Source organism: Nipponia nippon, unplaced genomic scaffold (genome assembly GCF_047370975.1).
Source record: "Nipponia nippon isolate SJK-2023a ecotype South Korea unplaced genomic scaffold, ASM4737097v1 scaffold_6, whole genome shotgun sequence".
In the NCBI taxonomy this organism is placed as follows: domain Eukaryota; kingdom Metazoa; phylum Chordata; class Aves; order Pelecaniformes; family Threskiornithidae; genus Nipponia; species Nipponia nippon.
In genome coordinates, this window is record NW_028262380.1 from 68,469,730 (window position 1) to 68,490,722 (window position 20,993).

Sequence of the window (20,993 nt, forward strand, 5' to 3'; positions counted from 1 at the left end):
TGAAAATTATCCCCTGTTTCTAATAGTGTTACCAAAAACTATATCCCTTTGTCACAGTCTGTTTAATTTCAACTGTGTGCCAATTTACAAAAGTATTTTATCATTTTCTGGTTACTTTCACCAGTAACCAAACACAGTCTTGACCCTTTTCCATACATGAAAACAGCCAACCGTGAGCGCAGCAATGGGAGGTCTGGCCTTTCAGGTATGTCAGCTGAAGACCACCCTACTGGAAGAGGTAACAAGAACAAAAAGCTGAGGTCAAACAAGGCAGCCCCATGTAATTAGATACTAATAGTGGATTTAGGGTGTAAAATTCACTTAAAACCATACACCAACAGACTAAACAATCCCAGTAAGAATGGCGAGTTTTGTTCTAAAAAAATGTTTTTAATACCAGAAAGCATAAATAAAACATACATAATAACCTTGACTGACAGACTGCACTAACCTGCAGTAACATCTGCTTCCAAATTACTTGCTATAGGTTTGGGATAGTATAATTTATAACACACTGAAACTCTACTGTAACTTACTGTACAATGTGCATCCAATTTAATTAATTTATTATTGGTTTAACTTGTTGTCCCAGTAACAATTTTTAGAATTTAAATTCTGAGAAGAATGCAAATTCCTCTCTTAAACAGTCAACAGCAAAACCAAAAATGCAAGTCTAACTGTATGTGATGCTAATGGGGAAACGTGCTGAAGTAGATGCTGAACAAATAGGCAGTTGCTTTTGCAGGGTATGATGGGGCCAAAGTAATTAATACAACAAACTTCATTTCTGTCGGCCGTTTCATTGTGTTAATTGCTGATGCTTTTGCAGAGTGGATGTGGTACCTTTACTTGCCGCTGACGTGGTCTGATAGAGCAGCAAGATCCGTCATGAAGAAAATGGTATTTCTCCAGCTAAAGTGAGTATCTGCTAGTCATCTTCTCTTATTGTTGCTGGGGCCCTTGGGTCACGTTGGGGACTGGCTTTTTGCAGTCTTTCCAGATTCCCTAATACTTTCATAGCTCTAGCTGCTCTGCAAAGAACCTGAAAGTGCTCACATCTCAAGAAACTCTGGTTTGATAATTTTCATTTATCCTAATTTTACAACTGGTAAATTAGCCTAAATAATTAAACCAATCGTATTAATTCTGTGTCTTATAAATCATTTGAGTGGGATTTGTAAGCCTTTTTGAAACAGTGCTTTAAGAACTGTTAAACAATTTAGCGTATTTTTGGCACACAGTCCAAGGACAGGTTTCCTTCCTTGGTGCTCCAAAGCTCCCCAGGGAGGGACAGGTAAATGCAGGGGTATGGAAGGATGTTGAAAACTAGTAAGCTGTGACAATTCACACCCACTGAGGATTCAGTCCTCTGCATTTTTCTCCATTGGTGGTATCTCCTATACAACAGGAGAGATGTTTGGGAAAGACAGAATTTGTCCCTCAGAGATTATAGCAAAACTGAAATTGAGGAAGTGAGACTGGAACTGACTGGGGATGGCTTATCCACTAGCTAGTACTGTCAAATTATTGTCTGTAGTAGCTTTTCAGTATACAGAGCAGGTATTGTCAGCCAGTACTAACCTTTTGAGCCAGCTCCCGTTGTGCACTGTCCCACTGCAGTGGCAGGTAAGGAAGCAGTAGCGTTGGGGAGAATTTCAGCATCTGCCTTCCATTGATGCTGCGTAACCTCTGTGGTACCTACAAGTCATTCGGCTTCAGAACTACCAGGAGCATCTTTTACCCGTACTGGTCCATATGGTTCCACATTAAATATGTCTACACTTCTATGAAAACATGTGAATCTAGGTGGGAAAGTGGGCAGCATTTAGCATAATGTCGAAGAGTAAAAATCTCCAGAAGTTAGTGTTGGTTACACCTCTGTTGTTCTGACGTTCACTGAGACGGTGATTACTTTTAGTGAATCTATTCTGCTTGCTGCTGGTGGTACGTTTGCTTTTAGGAAGCCCCCTGCTCTGAGAATTTCCCTTCTTATTGAATGTCAGTGTGGGATAATTCAGCTACATGGAAAGAACCACGTTTACCTTTTGTTTTTTAACCTGTTGAAGGAAAGGCTGATCTTAGTGAGAAATGCGATGCTTACCTTTTTGGGTCGATGATCTTGTAGAGTTTTCCGCTGTGAGGCTGTGTCATACTTTTACTGCTTGATAATATGTAAATCTCACCTGTTAAAGAAACCAATGCAATAAATTAGTTCTCCTTTCCTAAGATGTCAAATACGTGACTTTTGTGATCTAGCTGTATTTGCAAGATAAGATTAAAAGAACTGCAGAAATACTCATCACTGAAATATACAACAGAATCATTGCTATTTGAAAATTTAAATAAGCACTTTCCCCAGATTGATGCTAAAATGTGAAAGATACTTTATCATGAACAGTTTTTGTTTCATATTGTATAGAACTGGTTAAAAAAAATAAAATTGGGGAGGAAGGGAGAAGAGGGGGATCGGTCTGCTCATGCAATACCTTTGCCCCTTAAGTCTGTAATGTTGGGAATAAAAGCAAGTATATGACACATTGTGTCACAGTGAGTGACACAGTTCACAGAGTGTGAGAGACAGCAAGGACCTTTGCCCCTTCCAGCAACCCATTCTCTTCTCGGTTCTTCTTACAAGGCTGCTAAGGTGTAGCTGAGAGCAGTGTAGACAGCTTTGGCAAAGGAAAGATAGCCTTTAGATTTCTTCTTTTTAAACATTCACTATAATTTTCAATAGTTCAGCAGGCATTACCGATAAGGCTTATGATTTAATAACACATATTTTTTTTCTATTTACCTAATTCGTCTTCACCAAATCCCAAGACAGGGCCTGAAAAGAAACCTCTACATGAACCAGTGTTGCCAAGACAGAGGGGTTTCTCTTGCCACTGTTTGGTTGCAGGACTCTGTTGCAGTGTTAAAAAATTTCTATATTCAAAAACACATAAAGCAAATTGTTATATTACATTTTGAATAGAGGGTTTTCACTGTCCAGATAAATAAGTAAACAGTTGCTGCAAGTACTTCCATAGATACATCTGTGCCGTTCATCATCTTACGATTTCCTGCCTGTTATTTTTCGGATGCTTAAAAAGCACAGCATTTCCCTTCCTGTCATTCAAACATTGCCAAATTGGGTTCAAGCTATGCTATATAGCCATTTGTGAATACTGAGCTATTTGGCATGAGAAAACTATGCCCATTCATTAAAAAAACATTCATTTTGCTCCATCAGTGATGTTTCCATAAAACCCCCAAAGTTGTCAATGTCTTACCAGTTAGACCTGCTTGGGAAACAGTTCCACGATTAACATTTATTCCCATCATAAGGTAAATAATGCATGTAAGTGTTCATAGAACTGAAATCTTAAGAGTGCCGTGATGTGAGTGTCTTTGTACGTTTTTCCAAGGACCAGATATGTTACATCTGTTGCCATTCATTAGAATGCTGTGCTATTTTATTTCCAAATCTAGAATTTAATCTGCATTGTCACACCGCTAAATTGGCAAAGTGATGCAGTATACAAGACTGTTGGTGTTCCTTTATACGGGAAGCTCAATAATAAATATACCTTATATGCATTTTTGTTTAAGAGTGAGTTATAAGAAACCTACCCATTGCGATCTCCAAATACATAACTTCCATAGAGTCTTTCGGACTGGCAGCCTCGATAGACAAATCCACCGACCAAGGATCCACTGCTGAACGGTTTGAATTCTAAAAGTGAAGGCTCACTTTCTGAAAAGGAACTACCGTAGCATTAGATCATATGCAGTTTCATATTTTGATTCACATTTATGAAAATGTTATTACTTCAAGAAAAGAGGTTAATTCCATTTAAACATTCCTCAAAATTCAAGATGTGTTGCTGGAAATGAAACATGAAAAAAATCAGAAAATTACAATAAAGGCTGTTTTGAAACAATCGGTTAGGCATTTAGATAGGAGAGGCTATAATTGCTTTTGAGGCTATAATTGCTTTCCTCCACATGCACAGGGAGGGAGAACAAAACTATATAAGGATTAGGTTGGACTTTCATTGAAGTCGATGTGATTACTGCTATTAATTTTTAAGTGTCAATACAGTCTGCGGAATGGATCTCTTGAACTTCAGGAGTATAATTAAACCCACGTCACTGTAAAGTCCCTCCAGGATCTAAAAGCAGAAATTCCAGTGATTTTCAGCAGAACTTGTTTTCAAAGCCAATTCAATGGTTTGAGAAACCCTTTCAGAATCACAGTTTTAAACACGGTGTGTGTGTTACATCCCATAAAACACTACCATTGCTGGCCGTAGCTTCTTGTGGTAATTTATTTTATGCTGCTGTTGTAGTTGCAGTTCCTACACATACTTTTTTCCTTTTTTACAAAACTGCAGAGTTTAGTCATATCAAATAATGTCTTCAAGGAAGTTTCAGTGTAGATGGTCCTATTCATGCAATCCAATACTGCTTAGGGTAAAAGTAGGCTCAACTTCTCAACTTGACATGCTAACTGCATAATTTTAAATTAAAGCCACAGCCAATAGATCTTTTTCTTTTATAGGAACTATTTTTTTATTTTTTTTTTTTTAGTTGGAGGGCTATCTGCAAGTCTTTGATAAACAAATTTCCCAGATTATTCTACAAGAGTAAGAGCTGAAATTTCATGTGCGAGAAAAGGACGATGAGCTCTTTTTATTGAAGCAATTGACGCACAGCCTAGTATTAATATTGGCAAGTTCTTCTGGATAGACACAATATTGCTTAGTTTACTCTGCAATAAAGATGCAGTCAAAATTCCATTGGAGCAGTGGTTTACCAAATATTATTCTTTGGTTTGGCTTTTATAAAATGAACACAGAAAATACATTCAATAACAAAAGTAGAACAATTGCATTACACCATTGTGTACTATTGTAGTAGCCAGCACAGCTGCTTTGCTTTTAAGTAAAGTACAGGTGGGAGAACTAGGGATGTGAATAAAATCAGAAAACGCTACATTCCGGGAGATAGACCAGTTCTTGATGCCTTTACACACCTTTGCCATTTATCACCTTTTACCACCATGAATTTGCAAGCTGCTAAATGGTCAACCAAGGTAGATGATAGCTCAGAGTAACTGTCACCTGGCTCGCCTGAACTAGCAAGTGATCTTAGCGAGTATCAGAGTTAAACATTAAACTAAAATTCTGCCTGACAATCATACTGACTAAGAGAGCATATGAAACACTTAAAATTTCAAGTCCCTAATTGAGTACGTTTATCTTTTTCCCATCTACTCTAAAATAGTTGTTTATTATGAAGTAGTAGCATAGTGCATTTTTCTAAGTTTTTCATTTTTAGTAACATTTAAACAGAGCTCAGTCATTTTCCTGTTTGGTTGTGGTCTGTTGTTGTCTATCTCACTTTTTGCATTATTGGAGGCACATTACATGAGGTTTCCATTCTGTATCTTAAAAGGTTATTTGTGAATGGCTAAGAATACATTTTCATCACTTCCTGATATTCCAAAATCATTTCTTTATGAGCCGTCATATGCAGCAACAGTGAGATCTTTGACAGAGTAGCAACTGGCATATTTCTTAAATCTTATTTACATGATATTCTACACCAACAAGAACAAAGTTGAGTCATATATATTTTGTTTTTTCTTGCATCTTTTATCTGCTTTTACCATACTTTTCATAAGTTCTACCTTTTGTAGGTTACCTGTCCTGTCTATGCAGTAAGTTACCTATCATGGCCGTCCAGTCTTTTATCTATTTTTTTCTGCTTTCTATTTACTATTCCATGGGCATAGAAACCAACCGTTCCCAGCAGCTTTACGCTGGCTGGAACTTACCATAGTCTTTACCCTTTATTATTTGTAAGATTCTTGCTGAAGATCTGTTCTTTCCATTCGAGTCTGAGCAAAGTATAGTCAAATTGGTGTTTACATCTGTTGGGTGGCGGTCCACAGCACATCTGTAAAACAAAAAATATAAGAAAATCCACAAGATAGATGAGCTCATAATTTTGTATCAATAGTATGAAGCGTCACATTTTGAAGGATCATTGGGTTTTTTGTGGTGCCTACTCATTTGAAGAACCTATTTCATACTGAGCCAAAATATCTGAGAAGCACATCAGATTTGTATACAAGAGCTAATATAACTTTGCCATCCATGCACCATTTTTTACACAAGGTGAAATGAAACTATTTTTTCCTGGTGATAAAATGTACTCTGCTCAATAGCACCTGAAATGAATAGTGCTTAAACCAAGCTAAATGAGTTGACTTATATGGTGTAGGAATTTTGGACTGTTAAAAAGTCCAAGAATCAACTCCTTATCTGAACAACTTGACTTTCTGAATTTTTTCAAACCATGACTTTAAATGTCACTTTAGTACTACCACCCACCTAATTTGCTGAATTATGTGTTGTTTAGTTACAGCGTTGTTCTCCTCGTTGTTATTGTTTAGATATCACCGGATGTTCTCATTTGTTTTCCATGTGCCTTTTTTTCTCAATCAAGATTCTACTGCTCTAATTTCTCAGATTCCCATCTCAGTTGTATTTTACCAACTCTCTGCTGTAAGTTCTCTTCTTTCATAAAGGTAATAATTTTATTATTCATTAAAAACAAAAAACCTGTACTTTGTCATTTCAGTCTTGACTTGTAATAGTTGTGCGTTCTCTTCTCCTTCCCCTTTGCCAATGTACATTTGTTTCGAACTGTGACATATGTGTGGAGGTGGAGGAGTGGAAGTTTTAAAAAGTTCACGAGTGCCTTTATTATTAAAATTTTGTTACCCGACTGTATAAAAGATTTCTGGTTGAAAACAGTATCTGGTCCAGACTAATTGAGTTTAATTGTGACTCACTTACCGGCCTGGATTGTGGAGTCCATGTGCAAAAATCTCAGGAGGTTGGTTTGTGCTATTAAAATGTGGGTTGCTCCGTGGTATGGAATAAGGGACATTGCACAGGTCAGTATTTACGTCGAGGCGCAATACAGAACCTGTAAAATCACTGAGAAAGTTGGAGGATAAAATAATTGTTTCTTAAAAGTATTTTATTGGTAGATTTAATTCATGTAATACTATAGTGAACTAGCAAAATAAATCACCCACTTTACTGAATAATCACATCTAGATTGGTTTTATGGTACATGCAAGCCCAAAGAATAGTAGCAGAACCTATCAAAGATTCGGTTTGGCTGATACGTTGCCTTGTTATGTGCCTATTAGAACGCCTCTGACCATGCTGTTGGGAAGCAACTTGATAATAAGAGCAACTTTCCATACATCAATATAGTTTTATAGCTTCAAACATAAGGCTATTAACTTATTTATACTGTATCTCCTCTAGAGTAACTACGGATATAATCACTATGTAGTTACATCCTGCTTTTTGCTAACGCTTTGAATCCCACTCTTGAATTCAATGATTTCTAGTCACAGTACAATCCAAAGATTAATTATACATTAATTAAAAAAAAAAATGTATTGGTTGAATGGAGGTGTTGATATTGTCAGTAAAGAATCAGAACTTTCTTGTTACATGAAACAGGACAGGATAAAATGTTTTGCCTTGCATTCATGATTGTGATGGAGGAAGGGAGGAGGACAAGAACGTAGGAGGAGTAGAAGAGCATCAAAACTCTTTTTACAAACAAGAATAGATGTGATATTTAAGTTGATTCCTTTCTGTCTTTCTTCATCGTGAATCTGTTTCAGTCTCCCCTTGTTTTACATTAATTTAAAATCAAGTGTTAGAAGTGCTCTCTGCTCTTGATTTTAAAAAGTATAACCTCACTGCAAGGGGCAGGAGCACCTGCTATTCTGCTGAGCCAAAGAGGCCTTTGAGCATAGCAACTCCTTTCAGGTCTGTAAAGGCTCAGTCCACACTTTCTCTAAATTAAGGCAAATGTTGCAACTGTAACAGAGCATAATGAAACGAGGGAAAAAGCAGGTTGAGAAAATTGCCTAGGTAGAACCAAAGTAGGATTGCTTCGTATGTTCTCTAGACATTTTCCTAAGTGATATGGTGTTCTTGTTGACTCTAATATGTGCTTGTAGACACTTTTTTAGAATGTTTGCTCAATAAAGTTGTCCTGTTCATAGAATAATAGTTTGGAAAGCACAAGTCTAACCTGTGCTTAAATACAATTGCATCTACTGGTAAGGGCTCCAGTATTTAAATAGTTTGACAGCACTCAACTACAAGAAGATGTATTTAAGCAGTAAGACTGTTCTGAAAATCAGCAGTTTGCTAAACCCAGGCACTGAAAATAGTGGGATTATGTAGTAAAGGAAGGGGGAGTAAGATTTGTCCTTGTAACTGCTGCTCACTTTTGATTCTGACCCCAAATACTGTGCAAAACCAGAAGACAATAGTAGAAATCAATCCATTGGTAGTTTATGTACCTTAAACCATCCATCTCCTCCATGTCATCTAGAGTGATCATGCCATCTCCAAGAAAAATGTATAGGAAACCATCTGGGCCAAACAGAAGCTGTCCTCCTAGGTGTTTTCGATGTAGTTCTGCTACTTCTAAAAATACTCTTGCTGTTCTCATATCAACTTGGTGTGGATTTTTCCTGCAATATAAAGATATGAACACAGTTTGCACAGTTCATTATCATTGTTCTTCTTCCTAAAAATAAACTTGAGTCACTCAAATTGTACTTTAAGATATTAGTATTATATATTAAGATGTTGTAACTTGGTGGAAAAATGTCAAATAATTATTTCTGAGAAATTTCAATTTTCCAGCATTCACAAAAAATATTTTCCTGTCTATATTCAATAAGTAGGAAATAAGTATAATTAAAAAATGACAGAATAAGTAAAAAAGTCTTAAAAAGAATAAAAGTGTACTTACTAGCATTCCAAAACTACTGTTTGAAATAAAATCAGCAATAAGTTGTCTGCAAGTGCCCAAGTATACACATTGTAAATCTGATAGTTCATTTTAGAAATGGGAAATACTAAAATGAAAAGGTTGCTGAGAAATACAGAATTTGTGAATTTTAGACTTCTACTGATACCTGGATACTGTGTATTCTACGACCCTAAGGATGTGGTCATGAGGTCCAATAGCCCACCGTTCTTGGTTGGTGGTATAAGACACATACAGCTTTCCATTTTTCTTGTAATTGGGATGGAATGCAAGGCTTAACAGTCCTCTTTCATCTCCTCCCTGCAGTCAAATGAAAAACACAAAGAATTGTGAAGTTAATTATGTTCTTTATTGTGTTTCAGCTGGAACCCCCCAAAAAAAAAAAAGTTTCTTTCTTGTGGATAATCTTTGCCCAAACTCTTTCATTTCTTTCCTGACTACTGCACAAAAAGGATTATAAAACATTTCACTTTGGGGAACTCTTTAAGAGTTAGAACAAGACAATTGTCTTATGTAGTTATCTATGCACAAGTCTCTTACGCCACTTTTGTGGAGTGATTTGTGTATGTAATCTTTGGGAAGCCATGAAGACAAGTTTAAGTGCTGTGAAGGATTCTTTGCTGGGTTACTAGGTTGCTTGTAATTCGTAGAAGACAAATAAAAAGGTCTATAATCAACAGTCACTTCTAATCCAAGTATCCAAAACCTAAAACACAGTGCTGGCTGCCAACTCCCACTGTCTTGGCAATATGTTTAGAAAACAGTTAAATTGCTTGTGTAATATGTAAACCTTTGTTTTACCCTGGAGGCAGCAACATCAGTTGTCACAACTATGGTGGTCTGTTCATCATAGCTAGTATACTGTAGGTAATAAGCAGCCTCGGTCTCTGTGCAGAGAAACCGTAGTTTTTACATGTGGTCCTTCAATGGAAAGGTTTTTGTTATTTTTTAAAACAAAAATAGAAAAATCTCTGAACAACTTTCTTTTGTTATTATGTTTGCCACAAAGATTAGTACAGTTATATGTTAAGCATCAAATCCATGTAATGTATTATGGCAATGCAAATACCCTGTGTACTTAAATAGAAGGCAATTTTCTCTTTGGCTTCTAAAAATGTATGTAATAATGCTATGCCTAAAATTGTATTTGTATAAATGAAGAATAAAACTTAGTCATTTGTTGCTCTGGAGGTAAAACAGGGGAGGGAAGCTGAGGCATAAAAATAAACAGAGTACATAATTAACAATTCAAATTCAATCCATATAGGTGATTATTCACAAGCTGATAGTTGTTTCGGAGTTTAACTCAGGGTTTGCCAGCCTTTCAAACTAGCGACTCTGTTGTAGATGCAAGTGCTCCAGCTCTGCACCCATAAGGAGACAATGTTTTGCAACTCTAACCACACCCATGATAACTAATTATGAAATTTTAAATTATAAGAGAGAATGAAGCTTTTAAAATGTATTTGCAATTCAGAGTGATGGATGGGCCTGTCTTCCTGTTGAAAGACATCCCACAAAAAGCCTAATTGGGAAAGAGCACAGCTTTCATTTATTTTAATTCAACATGATTGCCGTACTTCCTTTTTAATCACGACCACCAAAGAGAAACCTGAGTCAGAAATGGAGATGTAAATAGGTCAAGAGATTTCCACACACAGAGATGTGTACAATGAAATCTGGATCCTGCTGATGTAGAGGCAGCCAAAATTTGCTAGTTTGTTTGCTAGAAAAATTTCGTTTCGGGGGGTTATCAGAGAGGTTAGTTTTGAAAGTCTAGTTAGAGCTGCCAAATCAGTTGCAGTCATCATGGATGAAGGGACTGGTAATCTAGCTCCTTCTCCTTTGCGAGCCAAAAATAATCCTGCAGCTGAGTCTGAACTGATTGTAGATATTATTGTGTGAGTTTCTAAGAGTTTTGACCAAGTTGCTCTGATAAAGTCTGAAGCAAAGGGAGACAAATCAGTTGCTTTGGGAACAGTAAGGCATATTTCAAAGATTCCTGATGAATGATGCTATCTGTTGTGCCCAGACAAAGACACAGTCCTATTTCTTCTCCTGAGAGATGAGTTCAACTCATTTAAGGGCCCAGGAATGTCAATGAGTCACACTAGGCCTGCCATTCAAGGTGAGTTATTGAAAGTATTAATAAGAAAAGATCTTTCTGTTACTAAGCTGAAGATTTTATTTAGCACTTGATGTCATGGGAGCAGGCTCAGTGTGAAAGTGAAGTTGTTGAAAGCATAAACAGGTGAAAATTAAATTAAAAGCTTTTAAAGAAGTACACATGAAGCAAGAATTTGACAAATGAATGCAACACAGGACCTGAAAGGTAGTAAGTAGGGCAAGTTGTATTCATAGGATCAGGCCAATATTTCTACTAATTGCTGTCTTGCATGATTCTATTAGACTGCAACATATTACTTTCTTTGTAGAACGTATCTATTGCTTCCTGAAAAGTCACGCTGCTTTCTGTTTTTCAAAGTGAGCCAGACCTACTATGTTCTAAAAAGTCTATTTACTCTTGCATTTAATAAAAACTTTGGAAATATCCCTCTAAGATACTGGAATCAGTGCAGCATCAAGCCATTAGTTGGCTTATGGTCAACTAGAAATCCAGCTGAGTTTTTCCGTACTTATTTTCTCTGGTTTTGGAAAACAATTGTTCATGTGTACTTTCAGCTTTATCACTAACCGGCAAACCTGTTGTTTCCAATTAAATCACTGCCACAACTTCCATAGCTTTTGAAATGATCTCTGTGGTGCCAGTAAGTATATAGTTTTCTGTAGCGTTATGTCTCTTATGTTGTGGGGTAAATTGAGATACATCCAGCAAAATCCCTTATGAGCAGTCATTTTGGTACTGTCAAACTGGATAATTATGTACCAAATATCAAAATTTCAGATTTTCCCTATAGAATAATCCTCACTTTTATTTTTTATCAACGGACTTCTCATGTCTACTGTGAAACCAGCATCCCAAGCTTTCTAGTCTTGTCTTGTAGATACCATGTGTCAAATATCTATATCTTTCTCTTGGCAGCTTAATAACTTCTTGACATCCTTTTCTTTTTAAGTTTCGCCTTAGATGAAACCACCACCAACAAACTGTAGATGACATAGTAGCTTGAATGAGATTCTACACTACACAATTTGATGGAATAACCAGTAACATTTGTCACTTGTATAAGGAAGGGCAAGAAGAACGAGACAAATCTTTGTATTCCATTGGGATGTCTGTTGAAGACAAAGAACGATGGTTGGCTGAAATGAGCGTTAATTACCTAAACACGCTGTGGACTGGGGCCAACGTGAAATCTCTATCGTAACTAAACCTGGAAGTTCACACTTCCAATGTCTGCCTGTGCAGCTCTTTAGCTTGAATGCTCCTATCTTCTACTCGCAGTAGTCGCGTGCTTTGCACCAATGCTACACTTGTTTCAAAACTAATTTTCCTTGGGCCAGATTACAAGCTTCAGCTAAGGAGTTCTGTGAAAGGAAAAACATTCCTTTAAAAACCAGTTTAGCCTACTTTAGGACCACAAGCATGAAAATAATTTAATCAGAATTGTATTATCTTAAGTCAGTACAAAGCCAAGTAAAGATGAATTGTATGCATTAAAGTGTTTCTTTACTTTTAATTTTTAAATGGTTGGTTAGGTACATTATGTCAGTTCTAAAAGTATATTATGCCAGTAAGTGTTCTCGACTGAAGCATATTTTTAATATTTCTTTTTGCATTGTAATTTCTGTTATATATATTCATACTTGTAAAAATCTGAAACAACGGCACAACTAACACTAAGAGAAGTAATTGTTGCACGTGAATACTGGATTTTTATAGAAAGGTGCTATTTTCACGTAAGCACTCCTTAGAAGTGGGCTCTACTTTCAATCTATGTGTTTCCAAATGTACTCTGGTATATCTCTGATATTATATACAGAAGTGTTATTGTATTATTAAGGTATTATACTTTTTCTATAATACAGAAACATATGCTGCAGTTATTTTTAAGACATGCTGCCATTTCATTACGTCAATATATGTATTATTTCCTGTAGTAAATATAGAGAAATACATGGGAATGCCTTAACTGGTATTGTTAACTATTTCATTTAAAATAGATCATATTGTAAGCATGACCCTTAATTAGGTAACCTTAATAGTAATTCATTTTAGTAAGCAAAACCAGACATGACCATTTATTTCCATTACTCTGTGTGGCTTAATAGTAAACAATATAGGTAGCAGATTCCAGGTTTTCCTTTAACATTGATTTCACAATTCACTCACTTATATAAAATAGTGGGATTTATATTTAACAGCTTTTTCATCTGGACAATCCCACTCTCACATTGGAAATGAGTAGCAACCTTTTTTAAAAAGGGGTTGTGCTTAAAATACGTATATTCAACGGTCATTTGTGACTTAAAATATTAACTCAAATGTAACGGCTTTATATCATTTGGTTTTATCTATTATTATAGAGCAAATGCTGGGTAACTTGTTGAGGTAGTATGATCACCCTTTAGTTTATTTCCTATGTAATAAACACCATAACTAATATGCATTACCATGTGTTTGATCTTAAGGAGTTTTATTTGTAAAAAGCATGGGGGAAGGGGTTATGGAACATCAAAAATCTCTTCTCAGGCGTACCATATGAACTCTTCAGAAAGGGATTTCTAATTAGGAGATCCCAAAAGAATCTTTGCTTATTTGAACCTTCCTTTACCGGCTCTTACTGTAGGGCTGAAGATCAATGTCAGGTATTTTTCTCAGTGGGAAGTGTTTGCTTAATCGACATGTTTTAGAAATTTGGCCCCAGCACAGGATAGAAACTCGACTACAGCAGAAGTAGAAACCAGCAAAAGGTCTGCTGCGAGGGCACACCTTGCCTTTCAAAGCTGCATCGACTATCTGAGAAACACAAGGGGAAAGCGTCTCTGACAGGTGAAAGGGGACAAGAAATACAGAATGAGAAAACCAGAAATTGATTGGGCTGTAGGTATGGTATAGGAATAGAGCTCCTATAGACCTCTTGGGTGTTGAGAAAAGTGCTTTGCTATCTGAACATCTGTGGGGCCTGAGGCCTCTGGCAAGGGAAGAATTTGTAACATAAGGCATTTACCTTAGGGAAAAATAATTACACTGATGTCATGGCTCAGTATAGCATGCATACTAGACCCTATCTCCAAAGCATTTCCTTTTTGCTGTTGTGCCGCAAAGCTTCATTTTTTTTTTCTCATTTATAAAGGGCTTTGCAGGTATCTAAGGATTTTTTTTTTTTTAGACAATTTCAGCATTCATTTTTTACTGATTTTAGCAAATGCACTATTTCAATACTTCATTTAAAAGTACCTTTAGATACAGGAATGCTTTACAATTACATTTATACAGGAAAAATACTTAGAGGGCCATACTCTTACTTGGAATTTAAGCACAAATCCTACTGAAGTTAGAGGTGTTTTTTGTTCAGTTAGGTGCAGGGCAGGATTTGGCTGAAAATCAGTGGTGCACCTATCACAAAGTTGTCTGCTCTGATGTTTGCAGTGATATTTGAATGCTCAGTTTTTTACAGGACAACTGAACTCACAATAAAGTAATGACGACCCACTCCTTTAGTGCCCAGTGGGTCCAAAAGTCAGACCTATCAAAAGGTACTAGGTAAGAAGGTGATTCATGAGACCAGTTCTGCCTGGATTTTGAACGGGGCTTCTCTGCACTTGGCAAAAAGTCAGAGTACCTATTCACAGGAATTACACACACATATTTATTATGCAGCATAGTTTTCCAGCAAAAGAACACCGGAGTGGCCATAGCTTGAACAGAAATAAATAAAAATGGTTTGAGATCTAAAGATAGCACTGGAACTTAAAACCTAATTCTTTTTTTCTTCTGACTTCTGTTGCAGCAAAGACAAAATTTTGACATGGCCTCGATCATTTTTTCTTTTCCTTACCTTCACAGTCCTTTGAAGATACCAGTCACTAAATGCAGGACCTTTCACTTCTAGTCCTAGTCCTCTGTACTTATTTTTTTAATTCCTCAACTCCAGATTTTGCTGTTCTGCTGGGCAAGTCTTTAGTTTAATCCAAATGACAATCCTCGTCCCCTGATAATACAATTCTTTCTTCCCGTCCTCCTAAAGAAAGTATATGAAACTTATAAATGCAGATACCAGCCCAACACAAACCCACAGCTTGCCTCCTTCACACTCTTCTAGAAAGACGTGAATCCTGCTGTGACAACTCTCCCAATTATTGGTTAGAAGCAGCTAAAAGCTTTAAGACTGCCAAGAGCCAGCCAATAATTGAGAGGTTTTGGGCAGAGTGACATACGACTGCGAGTGTGCTTGCAAGGAGGTGGCCATGGGCCCATGTGAGGTCTGCATCTGGACTGAGAAACTTTATGTACTGCACTACTTTAGGAGAATTGGAATAACAGAAGACAGTGGAAATCAGTCCCGGAAGAGGGAGATTCAAATAAAGACCAGATGATTATTGCATTCAGTAAAGCTGGCTCAAGAAGGTGTGAATTACACACTTTCCTGCACCACAGAGGCCTCTTGAGCTGTAAGCAGCATTCATCCTCTGGGAACACAGGTGGTGATTCCACCTCTGTCCCCAGCTGGATTTATTTTCAAGGAAGCTTTACATTCCACCAGCAATTCAGTGAGTGGTTCACCGGCGGAGGCCACTAAGGGAAGGTAAAAAATAAGCATGCTCCTTCTTATTTCCCTGGCACACCTCCACTTTCTGGGTTTTACTTATTTATTTATTTATTTATTTGGCATATCTGCTCTCCTACGCTTTTCCTCTTCAGCATTCTCCCACTACAGACTGTCTTCTGCTGACAGCTTTTCAGCTGCATCCGTTTGAGGTCTATTGTGTTGTAGAATTAGCCTTCTAGGAAAGCAAGAAAGCTTCCTTCAAGTGAACGAGAATGCAGTAAGTGCTAAGAAATTTACTGACCATGAAAATCCTTCGTTAATAGGGAGAATAGACTTTGATGACCTTTGTATTTTTTCTCCTTCTTTCTCTTGCTTTTAAGCTTTACTCACCTTTCCGTGCCTTTCTGTGATAAAGGCAAATTTTACAACTCTCTCTCAGTCTCTCAATGGGCAGTCCAATAAAATTGGCTCAGATGATACCCCAAAGAGAACAGACTACATTACATTAACATTCACAGATACATGACATGATGACAAGAGACTAATAATCCCGTTTTCATTCACCAAAACCATGACTTTACGTCTTCCAATCAAGAATGATTTTTTTTTTTAACTTAGACCCTATTTTAATGCTATCTGACATTATTTTTCTGTAAACACACAAACAATACAAATTAATCTTATTAGTGATTTACTGTTCTACCAATGCTCTAATTTGACTGTGGTCTTCTCAGACAGCTAATTCTGGCTTTCTCATGCTCTCATTCCTTGACTATGTATATAACACTTATCTTTATTTTTCAGTAGCACGTTTCATAAAGTTTTTCTTTTTGGTTAAAATACAGATCTAATGGCAGAGAGTTGTCAGAAGAATTATAATTCAATATATAAGTTGTTTTATATGGCATGACCTTTCAGCCAATCACTGCTGCTTTTGTTATTGCTAAAGATAAAAATATGCTATGGAAAAATAAAAATCTTACTATGGTGCAAAGATCTCCCTGGGCTGCTAAATTAAGACTTTTCATAAATGTCCACAAAAAAAGTCTACAGCATTTTAAAATGAGCTGTAAAACTTTTTTTGTGCTGAGAGAGGGAAAAAAAAAGAGGATGTATGGTGACACATAGCAAATTTGACAGTGCTTATGTAAAATGAACCAACCTACAACAAATTCTATACTCCGATAATTGAAAACAAATTCATGCTGTTTTACCGTGACCACTTTATATGGAAATTTAGGGATATAATTCAGAACAGAATAACAGTAATTATCATACTCTCTGCATTAAATTAAAACCAGAAATGTTGATCTGTCTAATTGTAGGCATTAAAAAATAACTAGTTTCAAAAAAGAGAGATGCAAATGGAAAGATGCCCTGATGACATTACTCTCTCTTACCCACAATTCTGCCTTTCTCCTTTGGCTCTCAGTAGTGAACTGTTGTCTATTAAGGAGATACTTGCTTTTTCTGGTTGCAAGGGGAATGTTACATTCACATGAGCTATGTGTTTAAATATTGTGGGGCAGTGGGAGAGAGCAGCAAACCACATCCAGCTTGAAGGAAAAAAGCTACAGATTTCCACTTAGAGTGGTCCTCACGTCTTTGCTGTTGTCTGTATGCTAATGGATATTAAAACTTGCTCAGCAAGTGCTAAAAGTAAGCTGCTAGCAGTCTGCATCTTGCAAAAGAAAAAAAACAAAACCCAAAACCATGCACACCTTAAACAGGATACCTTTTGCCAGAGGGTAATAAAGGACTAGAGGCGCTTCATTCAGTCCACACCATTTGTATTTTTTTCCCCAAGCATTACTATGGTAATCATTCATGTTTGCAACATAACCTAGATTAAACTGTGGGCCTTAGGAGCTTGGCTCTGTCACTGTTTTAAGAGAAGAGTGAGTTCAGTGGCTTATCAAAATGATGCTAATCTTCACTGTAAAATATACAGGTACTCTTCTTCACTGAAGGTTATTTAGCAGATTTCTAGCTTTAGTCGTTAAGGCTCTGAATGTACTTAGCAAAGGTTGTAAAGTGTTTTCTGCAAGACATCTCAAATCGCCTTTTCTTATTTTAAGAAGCTGGAAAATCATATTGTCTGAATGGGTTTTGGTAGGGGAGTAGGAGACAATTTGAAGGAGAGAAGTTCAGGTGACATAAAAACACAGGGCAGAGACAGGAAGCTTACGAAAGGTTCACTGTAGCTGCTGCTTATGTTCCACCTCTCGTCTGGTCTGGGATCCTCTCCTGAAGGCAGAGCCACCACGCAGAGCGTGAGGCTTGCCTGTGGCACCAAAAGATGGGAGCACGTCACCGTTTTCAGTTGCCAAAGAATGTGTGTGCAAATTCTAGAGATAAAGCAAATGCTGTTCTGTTCCCTAATATCCGAAGAACTTTCGGACTCCGAAATCTGTATGCACGAAGAGGCATATTTCAGCCTATATTTAGCACCAGCATTCAGTATAGTTTTGATGATGATGTGTCCTATCTTCAAAGCAAATGCTGGTTGCATATGTTGCTGGTTTTCTCAGTAGATGATTAGGCTAAACGTGATAGGCAAAACCAGAATCTGTATTCTTAGAAGCTCTGTAAGTATTCTTCAACATTTTATGAGTAGACGTACAACATATATACTGGATGAAGGCTAGACAACTATGTTATGTCTATTTACTCCAATTTTAAAATTGTTTATACATATGTTCTTTGTCCATTCAACTGTTCTGAACAGTAAACACTCCTGTCTTATTGGCACAAATGCAAACAAAAAAATCAATTTAGAGGTCCAGCATCTGCTACTGAGTTTTAAGCTTCCACATGTGAGCATGAGCACTGGAAGTGTATTTGTTATCCAAAATCAAACTGTTTGAAATATAAGGACTGCACTTGTTGGAGTCCTGATACAAAGGCAGCTAGAAAAAACAGAAAATGCTACTATTGCATTTTTTTCACAAAAACCGTGCATGTGCGTCTTGTTTTGTACCTGGGTCAGAAATACATTTAAGCACCAGCTCCCTCACATTTCTGAAAAAGCACTGAATGGGAGCTGGGAAGAAAAAAGTGTTTGAGTTCTCTGGTACTGCCCAAGCATTTTTCTCACTGGTTCTTTGCCAATCCCTTCAGCCTGACGGTGCCTGAGGAGCTGCGCAGCCCGAGGGCAGAAAGGCTAGCGTGCAACTTCTCGGCGCTGCTGCAGTTAAGCAACAGCTTGGATTTCAAATACTGACTCGAGTAATCAAATAATTTGAGTTCTTTCAGTACGTCTTAAAAAATATAGGTAATTTGCCAGCTACCTGAAAATAAGGAGTAAATAAATCCAGAGAAATCCAGATTTTTCCACAGACGTTTTTGCGAACACCAGAGGAAGCTAAAATAACCAAGCATTTTTGTGCTTGATCTCGTCTTTACCTCTCAACTAAAATAGTGAAAAAATATTAATAATTTGAAGAGAGACATGAATATTTTTATGAAATGTGCCAAGTGGAAAAACCAGGGTGGTGGAGGATATACGGTTTGCTCTTCATGACTAGAATCTGTATATAAGAGGAGAATGATGGCAATCCACAGCCGTGTTGACAATTCAGACATACAGGAAATACCCTTGTAGGAAACGAATACCATCTGGGTTTGGCCCAAGATGTGCGAATGAGAAATATGTTTCTTGTTGAGAATGCAAAGATAGTTTTGGACATTGCAAAGAAGGAATGCGTAAAGCATGCACAGTTATAAAAATGAAATAGGGTGAGGCATTGCATGCACATGGAATAATTAGAGGAATATGTTTGTGTGCGTCAATAGTTGATGCAGACTTAGAACTTCAGAATTCATTTGTCCTAAGACAACCAGTAAATTACTATGAAAAATATCTTCAGTACAAATGGCCGGGAGCTTTCTGAATAAAGATAGTATTTGAGAATGCTGATTTGTCTAAGGCACTGCGTTCCCGGATAGAAAGGGAGTTTTGCTTGTGACACGTGTTGTATTTTGGGGAAAAAAGTAAAACAGTTTTGAAATTGTTGAAACATCCAGTTCTAATATTTGTGAAATTGGGAATTCGGATTCTTTCAGTGAGTTGTTTTCAGTTTAGAAATTAGTTTTAGTTAAAAGAATGTCAACACTGAGATGAATATTTCATTTGGCCCTTCCTGAGAACTTTTCAGTCCACACTTGGTAAGAGTATGTTTTCAAAATCTCAGAATATTCTCACTCCTCTCTATCCTGTTCTTGCATTAACTGTCTGAGATTTTAGTGTCTGTTCTTGGCATAGGAAGGCTCTCTGGTTTCTAACGAAGCCATTGCCAGCATTCTGAGGTTCCTGAGACTCGCTGCCTGTGGGATGGATTTTTGCCTCTCCCTTGACACCCTCATCTACTTGTGAAAGCCCCAGCAGTGCTGATTTTTCTGTTATTTGTGAGGCTAATGAATGCCTTGCATGGACAGGAAAAAGTTCCAAGCTCTCTTTTTGGTGCACATTCGACTTCTTCTCGAGACTAGCCTTCAGTAGTATTGTCCTTTCTCTCAGTTCAGGCTCTAAATGCTCTTTTTAAAGAAAATTATTGAGAGGATAAAAGGTCTGCTAGTCTTTCATGTCTGTCAAGATCCTGGATTAACCCTGTTCCAGGTTCAAAGACACTCATTATACAAATTACCTGTTCCTTAACTGAGCAATGCTTGTACTATGACAGTAAACTGTCTGTTATTGTGTCTTGGTCTTCATTTGTTTTTCAGCATATTTTTGACGTACCTGAACACGATTATTCTTATCGCTGCTAAACACTGCTGGAGACATTTATTCAACATGTATTAATTGTTTTAGTGCTTACCCAGAAGGCACAATGCAAAAAAAGATGGAAAATTACACTGGCCATTTTGATTCTTTTATTTTCCAGTCTTTTTTAGTACGCGTTGAACATGCATAGCACCTGAGATCTTTGCACAGGATGATCAAAGTCTATTGAATCAAATATTATTAATACACTAATGGCACACCATCGCCTATCTTTGATTGATGGATTACATTCAGGTTGACAGGGGCTATCTGAAGAAGCAGGCAGGCTAGAGGTATGAACAGCAGTCCGTTGCAACTGCAAGTTTAAGCAGATCATCAGGGTTGAGTTCTGTGCTTTCTAGCTAATAGAGAATGAATATATAACTTGATGGTAAATCTATTCCTCGCTCTTTGAAAATGAATTATTAGTACCTCTTTCAGCTTCTTTACAGAACTGTGTTATATTAGTTCATCCTTTGCTAGGCTGTACACGAAGTATTGCTTTCATTTGCATCTACTGTGGAACGTGCACATCTGCCTTTCAGGTGAGAATTTATGACTGTGCGATCCTTGAATTTTCCAAGCTGTTTATGCTTGTGTGTTATGCATATACTCACTACATACACATATAAACATACACATGCATCGAGCATTTCGGTGAACGCGGATTTCCTTGTCCCTGTAGTTTA

General features: G+C 37.1%; 1 protein-coding gene across 2 annotated transcripts in view; it reads right to left on the minus strand.

The window, feature by feature from the left end:
* Positions 1–20,993, minus strand: part of HHIP (hedgehog interacting protein) — a 74,952-nt gene that overhangs the window by 14,214 nt on the left and 39,745 nt on the right. For both annotated transcript variants that reach the window (XM_087737125.1, XM_087737124.1), the window contains exons 5-11: positions 9,014–9,165; positions 8,390–8,563; positions 6,849–6,992; positions 5,822–5,943; positions 3,613–3,736; positions 2,795–2,925; positions 2,102–2,183 (exon numbers count right to left, since the gene is read on the minus strand). In XM_087737125.1, the coding sequence (XP_087593251.1) occupies positions 2,102–2,183; positions 2,795–2,925; positions 3,613–3,736; positions 5,822–5,943; positions 6,849–6,992; positions 8,390–8,563; positions 9,014–9,165 (929 nt within the window). The remainder of the gene's footprint in view (positions 1–2,101; positions 2,184–2,794; positions 2,926–3,612; positions 3,737–5,821; positions 5,944–6,848; positions 6,993–8,389; positions 8,564–9,013; positions 9,166–20,993) is intronic.